Source organism: Lichenostomus cassidix, chromosome 1 (genome assembly GCF_008360975.1).
Source record: "Lichenostomus cassidix isolate B80296 chromosome 1, HeHo_3.0, whole genome shotgun sequence".
Lineage (NCBI taxonomy): Eukaryota > Metazoa > Chordata > Aves > Passeriformes > Meliphagidae > Lichenostomus > Lichenostomus cassidix.
Window position 1 is genome coordinate 29813581 of NC_139479.1, and position 22044 is coordinate 29835624.

General features: G+C 46.3%; 1 protein-coding gene across 3 annotated transcripts in view; it reads left to right on the plus strand.

Moving 5' to 3' along the window:
- The first annotated feature begins 2350 nt into the window (after nt 1-2350).
- Nucleotides 2351-22044, plus strand: part of LONRF2 (LON peptidase N-terminal domain and ring finger 2) — a 34682-nt gene continuing 14988 nt past the window's right edge. Inside the window, exons 1-4 of one of the 3 annotated variants that reach the window (XR_014850713.1) lie at nt 2351-3476; nt 16935-17053; nt 20797-20919; nt 21853-22014. Coding sequence is in view for 2 of the 3 variants with exons in the window: in XM_085054853.1 (XP_084910979.1) it covers nt 2711-3476; nt 16935-17053; nt 20797-20919; nt 21853-22014 (1170 nt within the window). In the remaining variant the exon portion in view is untranslated. The remainder of the gene's footprint in view (nt 3477-16934; nt 17054-20796; nt 20920-21852; nt 22015-22044) is intronic. The other 2 variants (XM_085054853.1, XM_085054844.1) reach the window with 2 other exon arrangements.

Genomic DNA, 22044 nt, shown 5'->3' on the forward strand with positions numbered 1-22044 from the left:
CCAAGATCTGCAGCTCAGTGAATTCTTATCACTTTTGCAAAAGGCAGCTATATTAAAGTGGCTTTGTTGCTCAGATAAGGAAACAGCAAATACAAGTGCAGCCAGATGTACCATGAATGATGTACCACAATGAACCATGTTCTGGAGCAAGAAAACTTGTGAAAGAACACAGCCCCCAAAATAGGCACTGGGGACAAGAGTGACGCAGGTGTCCTCAGACACAGGTGGCAAGCAATTCTGCTCTTGGGAAGCAGGAAAAAGATGGCACTCTGTGCCAGTTTGAACAGCAGTGAGGTAATTTTGTTCCCTTGCAAATAGCTGTCTTGGAAAAAAGTAGAGGCTGTGTGCCAAGAGGCTATTGATCACGTTGCTAAATAAAGTAGTAGCCTTGCTTCACGGGAGGTTCTTCTGGAAGCGCCTGCTAAGCGCTGGTAAGGAAAGGACTGGAGCCATCCCAGCACACCAGCCTGGCATGACACATGCACAGCAGCAAATGGAGGGGCTGACAAGCCATGTTCAATACCAGCCTCTGAGCCAGTGCCTCCCAAATCACCGGGAGAAGGGACGGATGGAGCTGAAGGGCAATCCAAAGACACGTGGGGAAAAGTGGTGTGACAGGGTGGACTTGCCTGCTGTCTCCTACTGCAGGAAAGCAAGGAGGGCTGCGGGGGAGTTCCTAGCCAAGGAGCCTAATCACTAAGTGGGATGCAGGCAGTCAGCAAAAATGATGCTGCTCCTTGTCGGGGTCATTGGAATGAGAGAATAACACTATGGGGTGGCTCAAGCAGTGAGTCCACATTTTCATCATTTGTCCAAGATTCCATGGCTTATCCTTGATACTGCAGAATAGAACTAGCCACAAGTGTTTCTGTCCTCTATGCTATGAATAATGTCCCCAAGTGACTTTGATGAAATGACTATGGGATTCCATCCCATCCTAATTCCAAGTGAACATGTCAAGAAAGGGAATGATGAAATACTAACAGGATGCCAAGGTCACTGTCTGTATAGAAACCTTGAGCCAAGGAGGATGGTACAAGTGTTGGAGCAGTGAGCATTGCTCAAAGAATCAACTATTAGAAACACAAAGAGTGCAAAATAGGTAACCCATGGAGCAACTTACTGCAAACATATTACTGTTCTGAAAACTAACAATACTTCTGTAGCCATCATCCACCTGCTTCTTTATTGATCGAGACATGCTGGAGTCAGTCTTGCTACAGTTTCTAATCTATGATACCAGGTAAGAGGAGGGTTTCACAGAGGTGCTGAAGAGCTAGGACGGCTGGCACTATCTTGGTAGTCAAGGGGTATCCTTCATCTGTCATGAATGGCTTACAGGATGTGAGAAACAAAGATCCTGCTCCTTGCTGTTAGCTGAGGTCCTCTGGTCATGCTTACTCCACCACGAATACTGATGCTTACTTAAGCCTGACTATGCACTATATAACATAAACAATATACATCTAAAGAAAATTAATGCCATACTACTTAGAAAATCAATAGACTTTCATAGTATAAAGATTAATTGAGATAACAGTTAATGAATGAGATTTTCCTGAGGTGGGCAGAGGCCATTAGTTGGGGGCTGGAGGCCTAGCAGGAGAGACACAAAGCTAAAAATACCTTCTGCTGTCCAGCTGCAGTCCAAAAAGCAGCTGGACATGGGTATCTCCCCATCGGATTGACAGGCTTTCCGCTTCTCAGAGCGGTTTGTTTACAGCTGTGTCTAAAATAAACGTTGCCTAATTTTTTTTTTCCGCTCCTGTTATTCCTGCGGAGCAAGTTGGATTCCTCTCTGACTCACGCATGATTAACTAACTTCCAGCTGCATTATCTTTATTGTTGCTGCCGATGCACAAGCCAGAGCTCAGCACGACTCGTGGATCCCAAGCTGTGCTGGCGAGGCTGCCACTTACAGAAAAAGACTTTTTTCCTAAGAGTTGTGGGGTTTGGGAAATCTTTTTTTTTTATTTATTTATGTATGTATTTATTTATTTAAGAGACAGCAAGTAGTCGCTCTCTCGGGGACCAGGGCAATAAAAAGAAACAACGATAACGCTCCCCGAGCCACCCCGTGCGGTGCTGCTGGCGGAGAGGCCGGGCGGCGCGCAGGGGGTCCCGGCGCACGGCGGCACCGGAGGCGATGGCACGGGAGGGTCCGGGAGCCCCGGCGAGGAAGCGGTTAAGGCCGGGCACCAGGAAACGGGAAGGAAGAGGCTGAGCTCGGCAGGAGCCGCACGGCGGAAGCCCCCCCGGCCCCGCTCCCGCCGGGAGCCGCCGGACCGGGCGCACGTGCGGGCGCGGCGCCGCCGGGGCACGTGCGGGGCGGGCACGTGCGGCACGGCACCTGGCAGCGGCGGCCGGCGGGCGCGGAGCGAGGGAGGGAGGGGCGGAGGGAGGGAAGAGGAGCTCCCGCCGCGCCACCGCTGCCCCCACGGAGGGCGGGCGGTCTGCCGGCCTCGGGTGGTTTTACCCAACCGCTCGCTCCTTACGTAAGACGGCGACCGGTCCTCCCCCCCGTCCCCTCCGCCGTTCCCCCTTCCTCCTCCCGGGAGCCGCCCCCCTGCTGCAAGATGTGACACGCCCCCTCCCCATCCCTCCCTCCCTCCCTTCCGTCGCCGTCCCCTCCCAGGAAGAAGCCGGAGTCGGCAGCGCCGCGGGCCCAGCATGGAGTAGGGCGGCCGGGGGCCGGCGGCGCCGCGCGGGCATGGAGCTGGGCCCGGGGCCCTGCGCGCTGCCCCCCGCCGCCGGGGCCGGGGCCAGGGCGGCGGCGGCGGGGGGACCGTGCGCCGAGATGCTGCAGGTGGCGGAGGAGGCCTTCCGCGGCGGCAACTTCGAGCTGGCGGCCGAGATCTACGGCTCGGAGCTGGCGGGGCTGCCGCAGCCCGAGCGGGGCCTGTGCCTCCGCCGCGCCGACGCGCTGGCCAGGGCCGGCCGCATGGCCGAGGCGCTGGACGCCTACGGCGCGGCGGCGCGGCTGGCGCGGCTGCGGCCCGAGGAGCTGCGGGAGCTGGCGGAGAGCGTCGCCCTCAGCATCCGCGACAAGGAGCTGCGCCTCCCTCCCTGGGGGAGCGGCGCGGCCGGCGGCGGCGGCGGGGCGGAGGGCGAGGGGCTGGGCGACCCGGCGTGCTGCCGCCCGCCCGAGCTCTTCGCCTGCCCGCTGTGCCGGCGGCTGCTGTGCGAGCCGGTGACCCTGCACTGCGGGCACACCCACTGCCGCCGCTGCGCCGAGCCCGGCGACTGCGGCCGCTGCCACCGCCCGCGCCGCCCCGCCGAGCCGACCCCTGCCGCCGCCGCGCCGCCGCCGCCGTCCACCGGCCGCCCGCGGGTCAACGTGGTGCTGGGCAACCTGCTGCACAAGTGGTTCGGCGCCGAGAGCCGGGCGCGGCGGCTCCGCGCCGAGGGCGACGCGCTGCGGGAGCGCCAGGAGCTGCCGGCCGCCTTGGAGAAGTACAACCAGGCCCTGGAGATGGGTGAGTGGCGCCGGCGGCGAGGAGGAGGAGGAGGAGGAGGAGGAGGGGGCGCGGGCGCGGCGGGGGCAGCGCTGCCCACCGGCACCGGGCCGGCCCCGCAGCCGGGGGGGACGGGGATTGCGGTGAATGGCGGGAGAGGGCACCTGGGGAAGGTTACGAGCGGGAATCCTGCCAGCGGGTCTCCTCACGCCCGCCCCCCGCTCCAGTGAATGGCTATTTTTGTTCCACTGGTATTTCTGTCCTTGCTCTGAAGGTGCCTGGCGTTTAGCTGCTCGCAGCCGATGACTCATTATGCAGTATTTCTAGAAAACCCGCTTTCCTATTTATGGGGAAGCCATCATTCAGTGTAGGATACGCAGTAGTGGTCGTGTTGAGCTTCCTGGAAGAAATGAGTGTGTAGATCAGATTCATTCAGCTACGTGCAGCTGCACCTTCAACAAGATAAAAGCTTTGAAAACACCTAATGAGTTACCAGTAGGTGTAAAGGCACAGAAAATTTCCTTTATCTTACACTCTGCAAAACACTTAAGATAAAGCCGCGTTTTGCCTTGGGGAGATGGTCCGCCCGTGTTTTGAGCGTAGCCTCTTTGTTGGCACGCAGGATTGCTGTGTGAAGGGTGTTCTCTGAAGAGCTTGGCTTTAAATAAAAATGCCTGCCTTCCTCCTCTGCCAAACCGATGGCAGCCTTAGTTTATCAATGCTGGCTTGTTTTTAGGCTCTGCGCCGAGTAGTAGGTGGATCGTGCTCGCTCGGTTGTAGCCTTGTAGTAGTGGATGTGTGCGTGCGTGCGCCCGGCTTGTTTGCCCTGCGAGCGGTGGGGGTGGTACGGCAGCGGGAACGTCTGGGAGGCGTGGAGCTGGGGAGAGCCGCGATCTCGGCAAATCCCCCGGGATCTGCCGCTCCTCCGCGCTCGGCGTGATGGATGTCCGGTTTAATCGAGGAAGAAGGGGGGAGAAAGCCTCCGTTGTTTTAACACTGACGAAATCCTGCGGGTAAATGTTTTTGAAAGACAAGTGTAGGGAAAACTGCCGCTCCTCTGGTGAATGAGCTCCTTCCTTGCATTGAGTAAAATCGCTTTCCTTGATTCTAGTTCTTACATACAGGGATAAATGGCTCTGATTTTCTTTTCTTTTTAATTTATTTTGCTGTGGAGAGAAAAAATTTCACCATTATGCCAGTCCTTGATTCAGTTTCATTTTTTGCGGCGGTTTCATGATAGGCATTGGAGATAGAAGAGTTTGGGATGGGATGGCGTAGCATACTATCTCCTCACAGCTGATGCTGGCTGCAGAAACCATTACTTCTGCTATTTCTTCGACTTTTCCAGCTAGATGTGACAAGTTTTCAGTCCTAGCTGAGTGTCCCTATAAAACTATTACGTGGTTTAGCTGAAGTAATCCCTATTAAAGTAGGGCAGAACGGAGCCCAAGAAGGAAGGTGAAGGAGAGGGAGGGGAGAGGCTTAATGTAGGTCACTGGTGGATATGGCGAGTAGTGAAGCCTCCTGATATTTTGGGTTCAGGGTCCTACTGCTGGGGAAAATAGCATCTCGTTAATGAAATTAACATTTGAAGAGTTTTTTAGAGAACTGTTTCTCACTGTTGTCTCTGCTTGTTGCTATGTCTGCATGGGGGTGAAAGGAGAGGGAAGATTATAGTGTGCTGCTGGTGCTTTCACACAGCACATGTCCTTCCCCTTCCTGTCCCTGGAGTACAATTTCCAGCCACGGCTGCTGTGCATCAGGGTCTCAAGATAACTCCTTTGCAGTGTTCTTATTTCTGTTTTCAGTGATTTCCCAGGCAGGCTGGGAATCTGTTCAAAAAGTCTTCACTGTCAGTGACACTAATTTTTTTCTTCTAAATAAAATTGTAATTGGGAATAGCAACAGGTATCTTGCTAGCTTTTGAAATCCAAAAGCCATAGCCTTACATGTCGTAACTTCCCTGTAGGGGATCCAAATTCCTGCTGATGAAGGGCAGCCCACTCCCCCAGCCCTTCATCTTTTTTGATGTTTTGTGTGTGCCAGTGCTGTTTCTCACAAATTGAATTCTAGTGTGTATGACCCTCATGCTCTTAAATTCTTGCCACATGTTCATCAGGTACTGCTTTTTGGTGTGCTGGAACTGCCTTCTTGTTTTCCAGCAAAGTATTCCAGTATTTTTCCCAAGCAAGGGAAAAAACCACCCCACGGCTCTTTTCTAACTGTTCAGTACTTAAACGTTAGCATATGGGCAACTTAAATACACAGGACAGCCCTAAGAGTCAGACCATGTACCTGAGAGCATTGTCCAAACACTTCTTGAACCTGTCAAGCTTGTGGCCATGACCATTTTCTGATTGAGTGTCAAGGGCCCGAGTGTTGTTAAAATTTCTTTCTAGTGACCGAAAGCAAGCAAATACATTCATTATACAGTTGTGGTATCAGGATAGGTAAAATTTCAGGGTTTTTGGCAGTACAGACACTTCAGTGGGATTTTTTTACTGGTGTATTTCGTGGAATACTTTTCTACTCTGTAACAACTGGCTTTGTGTGATGCAATCTTAAAGCAAGTTTTCCTGTCACTTCACTCGTGCTGATTGTGACCTTCTTTCTTCTGATTCGCACTTTGGTTCTTGAGGTGCTTCAATGCTTGAATTACATTCTGGTGCAATCTGGAATGTCTGGTACGTGTTTCAGGCCTGGGAAGAGGTCTACTTGCCTTCAAGTTGTCAGCTTTTTCCAGTTGAACTAGTTAGTCTTACAAACACATACTCTTATGTATGTTCATCTTTTGTCCTTAACTACAGCACTGCTGCTCTGATGTTCACTCTCATAGTTTGCCATGAATTCAGGTGTGGTTGAGTGGGTTTTTTTGTTCTTAAGAAAATCAGCTTTGCTATTTGATCCTTCCAGTCCTCTTGAGATGCCCCAGAGCTTGGTGATCTCTGCTGTTTTATACAAAGTCACTGCTTTTTTTTTTTTTTTTTTTTTTCTTCTTCTATAGACATCGGAATAGATCCCCCAGTATTGTAAGGTATCTGATTACCACAGCTTCAAAGCAAGCACGTGTCAAGCTGCTTGAAAGAAAGCATTTGTTTCCAGATGGATCACTTTTTGTGCCAAGCTTTATGTTATTCAGCCATCATGATATCAAGTATTGTCCAAATGTTGCTCTCATGGCTGTCACCCTAGTTTTCTTAATTTCATTTGTGTGGGGATCAGAGGTGGGCTTCCTCTCTGACATCCCTTCTCAATTAACTAGTCTTTTGATTGTATAAACTCCTAGGTTAACTAAACTGAAATATACATGTGTGCAGGATTTCTTTGTTTGTGGGGGTTGTTTTCTTTTGTTTGTGTGTTTAGGTTTGGGGCCTTTTTGTGCAATATGTGCTTTCTACACCCTTTTTTCTTTGAACTGCTGCTCTCTTTGATGAAGATGCTCTCTGGGGGGACTGTGCCTGGGGAGGAGTACAGTAATTTCTGTATATTCGAGCATACAGACCCTTCAAGCTGTGTGCCTGAAGTTAAAGTAAGCTAGATTTCAGTGACAAATTTATGTATTTTGAAGATGTGCTTTTGGAGTGTGTTCTGGTTTTGATATATTTTTTTTTTAATTTCTCCAAAGCAGTTCCCAATTACAGAGGCAATAGGTGGCTGTTGCTTCATTGGGAAGATTGTGAATTGAGGTTTTCCCAAGTACAGGTCTAAAAGAGGGGAAGTTCTCGTCGGGGTGAGGGTACATTCATAAGCCATCATGCATGCAGAATGTGAGAAGTTTGGGGTGGTCTTGGGTCACGCCTGAAGCCGGAATTTCTCTGTGCCCTTCTTTGTACTAAGACAGCCCGTTAGCATCCTGTGCCTTTCCTGCAAATAAGCCTGAAGATGTCTGCTCAGGCATACAAAGCCCAGGAGTGTAGTTCTGTGGCTTCTGTCGCTGCTGTTTTGTAGCAGTTCTGGTTCCTGGGCTGTGTCAGCAGTTGCAGGTCTTGGGTGATGTCTCAAGTCTGCCCACAGGGCTGTGGCTCTGCTGGGAAGGGCTGTGGCCCTGTTGTGCCCACTTGACCCTAATCCTGAATGAGTTTCTTAAGGTGTGGAGGGATGACCATGCCTTGGCTCCTGTGGGGTGGTGGAGCAGCTGTTTGTATGCTGTGTGCTGTGCAGTTGGGTCCCAGCAGGATGGCACACATCCTGTCTGGACACTGGTGTTCCAGGACACCCCGTAACACACCGGAGTCAACATGTCTCATGTAGAAATTACCCACTGCTGCAAAGTTTATCAGGCCTGAGAAGATCATTGTTTCTGGAGAGCTGTAAGAGCTCAGCAAACACTCAAAGTGGTTGTGTTTACTTCTGGTGTGATGGGCTCTTTCTGAGCAGAAACAGGTTTGTCCTAGGGCAGGGGGAGGATAGCTGATAAATGCAGCTGTTCAAATTGCCCAGGATTTTAACTGCAGCCCTGCCAAGGGTTTCAGAATGAGCATGTAGGAGATAAAGCTCAGCTCTATCACAGAGTTTTAAAAACACGGTGAAAGATAGAGGACTTAGGAAGAAAAGGCTCCTTTGCACATTTGTGTGGGTCTTTCTTTCAAGTGGATAAAGGATGATGTAGGAAAGGCCAAGGGGAGGAGGTGAGTTTGTACCAAGCCCAAAGTAGTGTCAGAGGTAGCAGTGCTGTGAGGCAAGCAAGGAAGATGCTGCTGCCTGGGCTTTGGGGATACTCTGTCTGCAGTCTCTTGGGGTGGAGAGCTGCACACTGACCACTGGCCCACGGGGTGATGTTTGTGGTGTGACTAGAAACAAGATGCAGGAGCTTTCCTGAGCTTTGGAAAGAGTAGAATCTGCCTCTCATGACCAGATCGTGGAGAACCCTCCCCCTCATCCCAGTGGATGATCACTATAAACTGGTCTGATCCAAAAGAAAGCTTGTTGTGGCCACTCAAGACTAATTTCTTTTGTGGTCAAGCAATTAATGGAAATTTATCTGATGCCTTCCAAATTCTCCCTTTGTAAGAATTGAATTAAGGTGGTGAGGCAGGCCAGGAGGCAGTAGAAGAGAGACACAAAGGAAGCTACAGCCCTTCAATGCAAGTTGATTCAAGAGCAACTGCTGTTGATTTTCCTGCTAGATAAATGACAGGTTGTGGGATTGCACTCTTTCCTGGAGAGCATGGCATAGGTAAACTTGCAGCCAAGCATTCTTGGAGTTAGACTGAGTGCTTACAGGGGATAGGTATGGGCAAGTGTTCTGCTGTGCCCCAGAAATAATTTGCTTGGGCATTTTCCTTCAGTGCCTGTGTCTGAGTTGTTTTAGGTAAGGGGATAAGAGGGGAAAGGATGATCAGAATTTCTTTTGTGTACTGGTGGAACAGCCTTCAGGTGCTTTCCTACTGCATCCCTAACTGGTTATGGATTTCTCTGTTAGTCCTGTGTCACGGTCAGAAGAAGCATCCATGGACCTGCATGTGAATTAGATGTATTAGCACACTTCAATGGTCTCTTCTTTTGGTACATCATTTCTAGAAGGCTGCTATTAAAAGATAAGGTCATTTGTCTTTCCCTGATATGGTAAAAAAGACGTTGGCCAAATCTTCCTTCCTTGCAGGGTCTTGGGTACACTTCTCCTGTTTGCAGTAGTAAAGAACTAAGTCTTTGATGTTGTACCAGCTATTTAGCAAAAACAACAAAAAAGCCATGGTAGACAGCTGTCATAACTCCTGCAACGGCAAATGGTTCAGTCATTTTAATCATTTATCAAAGAATATTTAATTTTGTAGCTCCTAAAGGAAGGTGACTTTAAGAGAAGAATGAGAGGTAGTGTTTCTGAAATTACCTGCTACAAAAAATAATAGTTGCTTGCTGCTTAGAGGAGCTGTGCTAAAAAATAAACTTTCCCATCCCTCTGTGAAATCATGTCTTGGAATCCGCTTAAAGTGTGTCTCCAATACCTCTTTATTCTGTTTTACATGGACAGAAAAATGTGTAAAAGTAGAAGTCAGGGTTACCTAGAGACCGTTGCAGTAATCCCAGCATTATTTTTAAGCTTGAAATATTTTGTAGAGTTCTGCCCCTCAGCGCTGCCCCTCCTCTCTCTTTTATTGTGAAGTAGTGCTTGAAAAATAGTAGCAAATACTTCCTATATGACACCACTGGAAACGTGTCAAGTCTTTTAGAGTAGAAGCTTGTCTTAACTCTTGGTTTGAAAAGAGCTTGTGGCTGAGTGATCCTGTAGTTGGATCTCCGGAAGTTTTTGCCTCTTGCAGAGGTCTGCTGAGGGCAGAGGCATTGCAGGGCTGCAAGACCAGAGCGAAGGTGGTCAGGAGGCTTATTCATCACTGGTGAAGGGAAGGAGGCATCATGCTGTACAGCAGACAGTCTTTGGCTGTGAGTTTTCGGTTTTTTGTGTGTGTGTTTTTTTTAAAGTAATTAACACTGTTCGTGTAATGTACCCAATCTTAAATGGTACAGAACTGTATTTTCCCCTCCCCCTTCATGTATGTAACCCAGATGTAATTTCCTGTTAATAATTGAACTACTTCAGCAATCCTCAAGAATGAACTATACCTACTTATCAAAGTCTGAAGAATTTTTGAAGTCTCTTCAAACAGCATACTCTTCTTTTTTTCTTTGATAAAGTATAACAGAATGTCTTTTGCTTTTGAAAGAAGACATTTATAGAACTGACTTGTGCTTCCTTATCTTAAAATTAGTAGGGTATTGCAGTACCTTCTTTTTTGCAAGTGTATTAAGTGATCAGCTCTATTTGAGGACAGAAGGAGTGGGGTAGTAACTGAGAAACAAGAAGGTCCTTTTTGCAAAATTCATAAATTCTGAAACAAGCTTTAATTGGAAAAAGAGCTTATAAAGACATGAAGGGTAACTTGTAGAAATGTAGTTTACATACTAATCGTGTCAAAGAAGGCAACTAGGTTGTCACTGGTAAAGTAGTTTTATGACAGAATATCTGGCTGTAAATTGATCTTGTTAAACTGTGATTGTGGGAAACCTACTTGGCTGGTCCTGCCTGTCTGTGAAACACAATGGTGTCTTTGGAGTCTCCTTGCAATCGTAGGTTCTTGTGCACGTAGCATAGGTCCCTGTTTCTTCGGGAAGATCAGAACTTTTCTTTCGGTGCTTTGGAGATCTGGCAGGGGGTTGACCCCTTGAAGTTTTTCGTTTTGATTTTGAATCTGGCTTGTTACGTCATACATTGGTCTGTAGTTATCTTGATTTGGGGCAGTCTCTGTACCTGCTGTTTAAGAGGATAATTCCATTTTGACTGAGGCTTTGGTATGGAAACCTTTTTCAGCCTTGAACTAAATGCTGGGTGAATTAGTAAGTACTGAAAGATGAGTCATAATGATGTACTTACTGCTTTTATTATACTAGTGCCAAGGGGCCATAGATGGACTTGGGGTACATCACGTGAAGCAGCCCAAATGTCCAAAGGGTACAGTGAGAACTGAAAATGCAGGAGGGGATGTTGTTTCATGCTATCTTATCTGGAAAAAGTAGCAGGCATCTAGAAGAGTGTTGAAAGATTAGGATTTGCATAGGAGGGAGGAATGATCTATTATATTACACTTAACTGTGCTGGGATGTTCTTGAATTTGGGACTTTTGCTGCCGCTGCAATTCATCACTTACGCGTTTGGGAAGAAGGTTATCATTAACTTTGGAGTTGAGGACATACAAACTAAACTGTAGGTTAGTGTAATTGGTCTGGCATACTTCTGCTTCATTAAGTAGAGCACAAAAGTAAGGGTGCAAAGTTAGTGCATCATCTGTAGCAGCTCTTCTTCTGAGGTAGCATACAACTTGCCTTACGGTGTTTCTCCTGAGTAATGATGGGAATAGTGATTAGCGGTGCTTAGCAGTGATGACAGTCCGGCTTTAAATAACGTATGGAGCTTCCTAGCTGAGGACTTACTGAGCCTGAAATAAAACTGCTGACAATCTAAAGCATTTTGTTCAGCACACAGAAAGATCTGTGTTCGCAAGCCTGGGTTCTTGAACAGCAAAATACAGAGGCTGGAGAGAAATTAGTTCAATCTTGAAATTACATCTCCTTAAAAATTGGTGGCACAGGCTCCAAGTGGAGGATGGTGGTGCCCTGTGCTTCTCTTCCTCACTGCAGCCTATTTCAAGAGTTCCTAAGGCCATATACTACTGTGTGCCGGTGTTGGTCCCTTGGTGCCCCTGGGTGAATGGGTGTTACATGTCCCTGCAGAGCACTGTTCACAAGTGCCTGCCTCCTAAGAGCAGTGAAGGGTGTTTGGTTGTGAAAGTGGACTTCTGGAGGAAGAGCCATCTTCTATTGCATTCTCTGTGTACTAAAACCTCTTGCACATTTCCTCTGGGGTCTTTGGTTATTTCACTTCAGGAAGATGCCAGTGATGTAAATGCAAGGAGGAAGAGCCATGATATTCAGAAAATGATATACATTTTTTAAAGTCTGGTTGTTAATCCTGTTAACAGCTGGATGATGATTTAGGAAACATGGGTTTGCTCATTGTGAGTATGTGGTTATGTTCATTGTCCCCCTTAATCAGGTTTGGGAAGCTGACCTTGATCTTCATCTTTCCTGTGAAATGAAGCTTTATTTTAATGTCCTGAATGTCTTTGCTACTTTGCTAATTATTTTATCTAAACTGTGCTGTTCTCTTTGCCACCTCCTCTTTCCCTACCAAACACCCCTGTGCATCCATTTTTTGTGTGTGGACTTGTCATGCTTACATGAAATTTGGCAGAGAAAAGCTGTTTTGCTGTTCAGTTAATTACTAAAACTTGCTAATTTCTCACTGAAATGAAAATATATGTTTCATATTATTTTTCAAGCTTATTAAAAGGCTTTCAATACTGAATTGTTCAGAACTGAATGCATAATGTAGCAAAACAAGACAAATTCTTTCTCTCTCCAGGCAGAAGTTTCTTGAAAATGTGAGAGAAGTTTCTGCTGAAATACTGTACAGACTGACGCTTACAAGCAAGACTGAAAGGTGTTTGTGATGACAATTTCAGTTCTGCTCATGCCTTCAGGAAATATCCTTAATATTGAAATAGGTGTGAATAAATGTGATTTTCTAGGAAGAATTGTCAGAGAGGGAGAATTAGGGAGTTCCAGCAACTCTGAGCTTATTCTTTCTGTGCTGAGTTCCTGGAAGAAATCACAGTGTAGTTTATTACAGTAGAACTTTCATGATCATCTATGGTCAGTTGGGCAAATTCTCTTGATTGCTCTAACTGCCTTCCTGGCACAAGGAGATTTTGGGGAGCCCTGTTCTCCTACCAGCCTCCTGAACTCAACAGAATAGTTTTTTAAAAAAACTTGAATGCTTGGGCGTATCTAGAAAAATAATTTTGGATGTTAGCTTCTGTGTAAGTAAAAGCACAATGTAACAAATGTGCAGATGAGCACAAAGGTGGTGTGAAAGTTGATGATTTTGGAGAAATACAAGCTGACAGCCACACTCAGGATGACAGGCAATATTTGGTGGCTCAAAGGAGGGTCCAGGAGGCAAAGACCCAAAGATCACTCTTTGCTTAGGCCCCTGCATGGGCTAGGATTTGTCTGCTGCAGTGGGATTATGGCTGGGGGAAGGGAAATGCTTGGGAAGAATTCCAGGACTTGCATCTTGGAGGAAGTCTCTGTCCCAGCTGCCCGGAGCCACAGATCCTGGGAGCCTCAATACTGCATCCCTGATGCTGACAAGGACATAAATTTTGCTGTGCAGCTGTAGATTCCCAGGAGGAGTTTGATTCATGAAATGCCATCTGCTGGTATTGTGGAAACAGTAAAATTTTTTATGCTTTTCTTTTTTAATTTGGCCTGAAATAATAAGTCATTTAATAAAAGAAATCCTTTTTTCCCCTGCGCTTAATCTCCAGAAGAGAGATTGAGTGATTTATTTTAAAACAAACTTTTGACTCTTGTGCAATTTTTTCTTTCGGGGTTGTTTCTTTGTTTTGTTGGGGTTTTTTTTTTTTTTTTTTAATGACAAATTAACTTGATAGTTATTACAGTATAGAATCAAACTGTTAGACAGTTGGAAGGGACTTTAAAATCATCTGGTCCTAACCCACCTGCCATGGACTGGGACACTTTCCTCTAGACCACTGGATTGGGGTGGGGTACTCAAGGCATTATCCAGCCTGGCCTTGAACACTCGTGTACTTTTATACCGGCATCTAGCAACGTTTGCAAACTCTGTATGCCCTCAAGCCATCTCCATCCACCTTCTGTGACTACTTACTTTCACCACAGCATTTGCTGTGGTGTGGAACAACTCAATATCATGGTGCTTACAAGAGACACTGTAGTTATTTAGGCTGCAGCTGTATAATCACTTTTTGGTCTCACTTCCATGTGGACCCTGAATTGTAGTCAGCCAGCTGATGCCTCAGTTCCACTGACAAAGAATGACTTTTCAGTCCATCTAGCCTAGCCCTGAGTCTCAGACCCTCTTGGGACAGTCCTGCTGACAGCAGAAGGCTGGGAATTAGGGGTGAATGGGTTGGATGTAGAGCCAGAAAGATTTCAGGCTGCACTGCCTGCTCTGTGAATGAGGTGAGCCTGAATAGAGGTGGCTGGGCACCACTCCAGCTATGGCATCTAGTCTTGATGCTTCATCTCCCTATAGAAGACTTGTTGCACTATGCTCTCATAAATAGTGTTCTCTTTAGCAAAATTGTTTGGTTTCTTGGGGGCTTTTTATCCCTTTTCTCAGTGAGCTAAACATTCTTTGCCAGTTACTCATTAAGATGGGCCACACCTTGTGCTTTCTGAGTGAGCAAGAGGTACAAGCCCTGAATACACGTAGCTTTCTCTGGCTTGCCTCCGGGTTGGTTTATTTTCCTTTGATATTGAGCCCCTTTGGACTTTGCTTCAGGAGGACCTGCAGGCTTTGCCACGCCGTTGTGCTCTGCAGTGGCTTTTTTTTGTTTTGCTTAAAACTTTAGCGGTGAAGGCAAGTTGCTGAAAAAGAGGTGGTGAAGCTGTTCTTTGTCTGTGTCTGTTGGATGGATGAGCTGTGCTGAAGAGTGCTGGAAAGCATCAGTGTGGTCAAAATGTACAGCAGTGAACAGAAGCAGGAAGATGACTTGCTTTGCCCCCTAATCTTATGCTGCTTCCTTTCCCTATGGTGCCAGAAATACCCCACCCAGCACCCTGCTTTTCTGTTGAGGTGCCTAACTCCACTTGCTGCTTCTACCCCGCCTCAGCATACCCTTCACCTGGGTACCCTAAGCAGATACAAAGATGGAAATACAAAGTATGCATTCCTTACTATTCAAATACAGCTAAATTAAATAATTTCATATTTGAGCATCAGCTAAAAGAAACAAAAAACTTTCTTGAAGATATTAATTGCTTTCGATTTAATTTAACTTACAATCTTTTTAAAAACTATCAGGTAGAAATGTGGATCACTGCAGCAGTCTGCATGTGTAATAGTTAGAAAAAACCACAACAAACTAAGACAAAACCACACAGAACCCCACTGTGTGAGCTTTTGCAGGGCTCTTCAAATGTAGTCTCTAGTTGTCACTGTTGGAGACCAATAAAGAATCATCAGCCCTGATATGTGATTCTACTATTAGTATATCTGGTGTCAGACCACACTGCAGCCAAAAAAGGCAGCGCTCCTTGCTGCTTCTTTCCTTCTCATCCTGTATCCTGGCACTTGAGTTTGTGTGGCTGTAGAGTCAACTAGTTGAGGAGAAACCTTTCCTCTTAAACCTTTTCATTTGTTTCCATTGAATCAACTTTCAGTCAATTGATTCTGTGCTCTGGTTCTCAGTGCAACCATGCGAGCCTGATTTGCCACACAAGCAGTAGCATCAGCCCAAGGGAGGGGAGGAGGTGTGAGTGGGATGTGATGTTGAGCCATCCATCCTCGTAGGTTCTTGAACTTAATGAGTGGTGGCACCTGCAGGAGTTGTGCTTACTCAGTGTCCATGCACATATGTTTGTACCTGGGTTTTGTATAGGCAATATGTTCTTACTGAGGGCATGTTTAGGATGCTTGTCCTGCAGTGAGATGCAAACAGTGAAGCCAAAGCAGGCTGAAGAGAGCAGGAGAGGTATGGAGACAGGAGCCCTGTGTGTGAACATGCATAAGGTGACACTTGGTGGAAAAGTCTTGAGAGAGCTAATTTGGAAGTGAAGTTTCAGATTTATAGAAACACTGTGTCTCTCAGCACACCTTGGAGCCTTTGTGAAGTTTATTACCAGTTCTGACAGTTTTAACCAGCTCATGTTTGGGAAAGGATTACTGCACTTAGCTGCCAGCTTCCGGCGTTCCAGAGGCCTGTCCCAATACGTGAAGGTCAAGAGTAACCAAGAGTAAATCTCTCATAAATCTCATCACCTAAGATGAGATAACAGTTCTAATGAACAAAAGCAGAGCATTATTTGGGAATTAGTGTGTGTTTTGCAAGGATACTGCTGCAGCCTGCTGCAGTGTCCTTCTTGCCAAGCTGGGGAAGAAGTGGTAGGAAGGTGAAGAATTGACTGGACCATTAAGGACGTGAGGTGGTGGCTAATGGCTTGAGAGCTGCTGGGCAGGTGGCTACCACTGGCATTGCCCAGGTGTTGGTGATGGGGTTGACACAGCTCAGCACCTTACTAACAGCTTCCATCACAGGCAAGAGTGTACTGTCAACAAGTTTTGCCCTGACACCAAACTGGGAGAGGAAAAAGCAGTTCATGTGCTGGAGGGCAAGGCTGCCATTCAAACCAACAACCTGGGGCATAGGCTGACCAGCCTTGCCTACTACTGCAAAGGCAAGTGTACCTGGGACACAGTAACCCTGTGCAACAAGATGGGCTGGACTAGACAGCAGATCTGCAGGAAAGAGCTAGAGGTCCTGGTGGACAGGGTGTACATGGATCAGCCAGTTTTTCTGTGGTTCTGTGAATTTAAAATTCTGGAGACCTTAGGAAAGGACAGAATAATAATGTTTGGGAAGTTCATAATCTGTGTGAACTGAATGATTCATGAATTTGTGGAGGCAAGGTGTGTGTGATCATGAGAGGTTTGCTTGCCCTGGGGAAGGCAAGTGAAATGTAAAGGCTGCATTCATTTTTGTTATTTAATGGCTTCTGGGAATGTTCTAGCTGAAGTCCTACATTAGTGATTTCTTTCTCCACACTGAGGGTAGAAACATTTGCAGCTTTTTTTCTTCTTGCTTTCTGAAGCGTCCTGTAAGCAAGGTGAGGGAAAGAGCAGGTGGCATCCTGTTTGTGAATATGAACTATGTCCTGCTAGATGAAACACAGAGGTTGCCTCAGGGTGAGAAGAATGTATTTTAAGCAGGCAAGAATGAGGGAATTACCTTTTTTCCATTACAGGACAATATAAATGTAATGGGTGTGAAGAAGTGATTTTTTTTTTGTTATGGTGGCTTGATATGAGGTTACTGTATTTACCATGTCCCAGTACTTCTTTTAATGAAGTTCCTTGCAACTGTTTTTGTTTTCCAGCTCCTTGCAAGTGCTCACTAATAGCACAGCGGGCAGAACTCTGTACGTTGATGAAAAACTACCAGCAAGCTCTTCACGACGCGGACATGCTCTGCCGAAACAAACCCCACTGGCCCGCGGTACGGTGCTTGCCTCTTGTAAAGACCAAAATGAAAAGTGCTTCTTCTCAGGGCATCTCTCTGTGCTGGGGATGGTGCTGCTCGGGGTGTTGCTGGAAGAACATTGTGGCACTAACACGGTCAAAAATACCTAAGTTCTTCATAGAACAAGTCTGGAAGGTCCTCCGAATCTCTCCAGCTGGTGGCATTTTCATGGTGGGCAGCTGGTGGTGTGGTTTTGTTTATGCTGGTGCCTATTATCTGTTACAGATTGTGCTGCAGCTAGGCAGCAGAATCAGTCCAAAAGGCTCCAGCAGCCCAGGATGGCCCTGCAGGTCTGTCTGGGATGTGTCCCCAGGAAGTGGGTGGTTTTGACAACCTGCTGGCCAATGTGTCTTTCTGAGGAGCAACCTTGACTGTGTTTCAGGATTATTTTCTTTCCCTCTATAGTCCTAAATTTTCATATCTGTGACGTCTGCCTGTGTCATGGTGTTTCATAAATGGGTTTGGATTTTTTTTCATAACCAAAGGAGGTGCTACTGATGCCTTTTTCAACCTAGAAATGAACCTCGAGATAATTTTAGTGTAGGAGGTAATATAAAAGTGGATCTTTATTGGAGCTCCAGGGGCAGTTATGGAAGAATGTCCACAAAAGCCCACCCCCACAGGGGGGAATACAGTTTTACAGGTTTTAGGAAATTAACATAATTGATAAAAAGCACCAATTAGGAGGACAAGTGGTGATGCAATTCCCTGCAGGTCAAGCCCCTTCTCTGGGGCTCACCACCCTTGGTACGAGCTGTACTTGTTTATGAAAATGTGTTTTAAAGATCTTATTCTCAACCTTGGTTGCCTGGAAGAGCCAAGATGGGATAGGGGCCTCTTACTCTGCCGGTCTTGAACTCTGGAATTTGTTTTGTCTTCCTGCATAGGTAAAGGGCATGGAAAACTAGCTACAAATGCAATGATAAGCTTCAGAGCTCCAAATATGTGTAAAGAATACAGAGAATATATAAAAGGAAAAAGGCAAAAATTGTTCCAGCATCGCTACAAGGAGCAGTGGGCAGTCTGAAGCAAGTATCAGAAATTATGTTAGGAGACAGAAATGGAAGAAGCACATGGTGCCTGTCATTGCCACTGGTTGCCTGAGGCTGGACTGGGTGTCCAGGAGATCACCCCATCTAGCATTACACCTGCAGTGAGTCCCTGTCCTGTCAGTAGCAAAAGTGCAGCACAGGTTTAAGCAGATAAAACAACTGGGTGCTTTCTGGAGAGGGCATAACATGGGGAGCTGGGGAAGGATTTTAAGCACACATTGTCTTCCTGTGGAGACTGTGAAGGTGTTCTGTGAATGTCTCAGCTTCCTGCCTTGGCAAGCAGGGCTGTGCATCTAGTGCTCCATTCCCAGTCAGGGATTATGCAGGGCGAGCAGAGAGGTGCTGTCTGAAGCACTGAGTCTCTGAAAAGTTAGGTAATTGTCTCTGAAGGCTATCTGTCTTGTCACCCATTAAACCTTCCATGTTGGAAGGCCATTCATAATCTTCCCCTGCGTCCAGTTTGCTTCTCTATCTTGGATAATTTCTCATCATGTCAGGAATCCCATCTTGGGTGGCATTGGCTGGGTTTCTGTGCTGAGGAAGAAAAATGAATTACGCATGTTCAAATGTTTTTTTTGAAGTGTCTTCTCTGTTTGCCTGAATCCATGGAAATGTGATGCGTGACAGTTGTAGGCGGAAAAAGGTTTCATTAATCACATCTCTGAAGAATGTTAATTGAAAATGAAATTTGTCAGTACGGCGTAACCAGCAGTGTCTCAGACATCACTTGTGCTGTCGTGTTTGTGAGGACATCAGCATAAGCTATGCAGATCCAGAATCCATGTTCTCCAGGAGTTCTGGGCATTTGCCTTGTTTTGTGTATTGCAGCATCTCATCCAGTGGCAGAGATTAACTCAAACATTTGCCAAAACCAAACCAACATAAAATTAAACTTAATTCTGGAGTGGCTCCTAGGATGCAAGTGTTCACCTACTAGTATCTTTTGGCTTATTGCTGACAGATGTAATGGCTTGCTGAGTTACTGGTGAGACTCCTTGGTATGGTGTAGTCACTGGAACTATAGATAGGTTGGTTTCTTTTCAGTTGCAATGAAACCTGGGTCCTTGGACTCTCTAAGGCAGCTGTGTTTTTATATGGAAGGTAGACAGAGGTGCCCTCCTGCCTGCTGCATGAGGTCCTGCCTGGATCTCACCCTTCAGTCCAGTGTTTGTCAGGGGTATGTGAAAATAGGAAAAGGAAGGTGGCAGCAGTAGTCTCTGAAATATAGGGGCCTCTAGTCCCTGGGCCTAACTCCTGGTGTTGGACCATTAGGTACTTTGCCTGTGGACAGCCCAGCTCAGTCCTCCCTTGCAGGTCAGATAAGGTCACATTGTTCTTATGGCCCCGAAGGATGAGGCCAAACAAGCTTGTAGGCTCCCAGTGCAGTGAAGTAATGGTGGCAGTGATGGCAGGCATGTAAAAGGTTTTATGGAGGCTGTGCAAGCATCCAGGTAAGAAGGTCAGGGTCAGGCCTGACAATATCTCTCTTCTTACTGCACTGAGGAAAAGAAAAATACATCTCACCTGAAGAGAATCTATGTGTATTGAGACTCCTTGTTCAGGTCACCAAAGGACAATTGTGTTAATTAACCTGGCCTGTGCAGTGCCTGCTACTTGCTTTTGGCATGTGTCTCCTTCTTCCAGTTCCAGTGGAATGGTAAAGATCTTAACAGGTCTCATCTTAACCAGCAGTATTGAAAGAATGAGGGAGTTACCTGCTCAGGAAGATTATGATACCTGATCTTTCAGCATTATTATGAAGGAAGAAAAATGGATCTGCTTATGTAGCCTGTCTCTTTGATGAAAGAAGCTGTACTTTCAGTACAGCCTATAGATGTTCACATGGGTCAGAGGTGGACTTGAAGAGCACAGTTGTCTAATAAGCAAGAGGGAAATGTTTAGATGGGTGCTTAGTTTCTTTTCATTGTGAAGGAAGTAATTTCCATAGTCGGATTAGAACTGTAGTTTGATATCCACAGGAAGTTCAGAAGCAAGGCATTCCTCTCTTGCTACTAGTAACAAGTAAAGCAGGATTTATTCCCAAACTGGCTACCATACCTGCTGTATGGTGGTAACCATGTTCTGCAGTAACATGGATGTGTTACTGCAGAACATGGAAGGGGTAGGATGGGCTAAAAGGCTTCAGACTAAGCATTGATAAGTTGCCCTAAATTCTTTATGCTTTTGGGCCAAATAAAACAGGTGAAAAATTATCTCTGTCCTAGTAAGACACCCAGGAGAAGTGACTATCCTGAACTCTCTCAGCTGCTTGTTCCAGTCTGCCCTGTGCCATTGCCTTTTCTGTGCAGCTGTGTTACTTTTAATTTTGTTCTGGTATGTGAAACTGTTCTCTGGTGTGTCCAAGCACAGTGGGATGTGTAACAGACTTTGTCCCTGGGGAAGCAATACCCCTCCTCATTCCCATCTCTTCTCTCAGGAAATGAGCAATGCCTTTAGCAAGGGGTGATGCAGCAGAGGGTTCCTGGGGAATCTTTTTTCACCAGAAGGGACTGAATTTCTTTCAGTCACATGTGTCAGAGGTTGTTACCTAAAAAGCATCTTATTCTTCACCTGCAGAATGACATGAATTTTTAGGTTTGTTTTCTGGTGTCTTCCTGCCACTTCATAAATGATCTCTAGATTTGTACATTTCCTTTGTGTGAACAGGGCCATTATGTGAAAGCAAAAGCTCTTTCTGGATTGGAAAGGACTGAGGAAGCATTGAAGGAGTTTCTTTATTGTGTTGCCTTAAATCCTGAATGGAGCTCAATGAAGAAAGAAGCCCAAAAGGTATAAAATGTATTTACTGACTACTTGGCCATTGTGCTGCTTTTAATCCCACAGCCAAGTAAAACTCATGGTATTTCAGGTGACAGTAAACAGTCAAAGGTAGTTTGATTCAGTAGATTCTCCAATAAACCTTTTGAGCATTATGCTATGTGAGGCACCTCTTGGGTTTGGTTGGTGCCTCAGCCAGAGGGATTATGTATTTCTGAATTCCACTGCGTAGGCTTGAGGCTGCTAATTTTAGTACCCATCAGAAAATTACTTATGTGGGAAGTGGCAGAGGATTGAGAAGAGGAAGCTGTGTGCTGCCCTGTCCTGGAAAAATCCTGCAGTCTTTGTAGCATTTTATCCCTTATGGCAAGTTAGATACATTTACTGCTAACAGCCCATCTTGAGGTTTTCTGTGACTATCCATACAGGCAGCTTTTTATAAAAATGAAATGAGGATTTGGCAAGATAGGGGGTTGGTCAGAGGGGGAACAGGCTCTACACAGCTTTAAGGTAGGGGTTAAATCTGCTTGAGGGTGGAGGAGATGGATGAAGAGCACAAGGAATATTTAAACACATCTATGTTAACTGGTTTTGATGGGAGAGTATGTTCTGAAAACTTCTGGAGGCAGGGTCTGAGTGTCAAAATGAGGATGGGTGGGTCAGGAGAAGGACACAACAGACTGCTGCCCTGGATGCTCTTGGGGAGCAGAAGCCTTTGGTAAGGGAGGTGGGCACCAGAAGAGCACCTGGGAATGTGACTGTGGCTGTGGTGGGGACTGCCATTCAGGGTTCCCATGATCATTTGGGAATGCAGGGTGTCCTGGATGTTGCAAACTTTTTGGCATCTAGAAGCTGTGAAGTTTGTGCATCTGTGTTCACACAAACATAAATATCTATATTGTAATTATTACTTTTTCTTTTTTTTCTTTCTCTCTAACTGACTAGATAATGTGTGAGATGTTTTTCCCAGCCTTTGAAAATGTGCATGATAGTCTAACAGCACCTTTCTCTAGTCGAACATCCCATACAAGATTGAAACCTGCGTTTCTGAGTAGCATAAACACACAGTCAGCTGTGGAAGATAACTCTGTTGCTGGGTCCTCAAAGGTAAAGCAAAAAGTGTTCAACATAAAAATA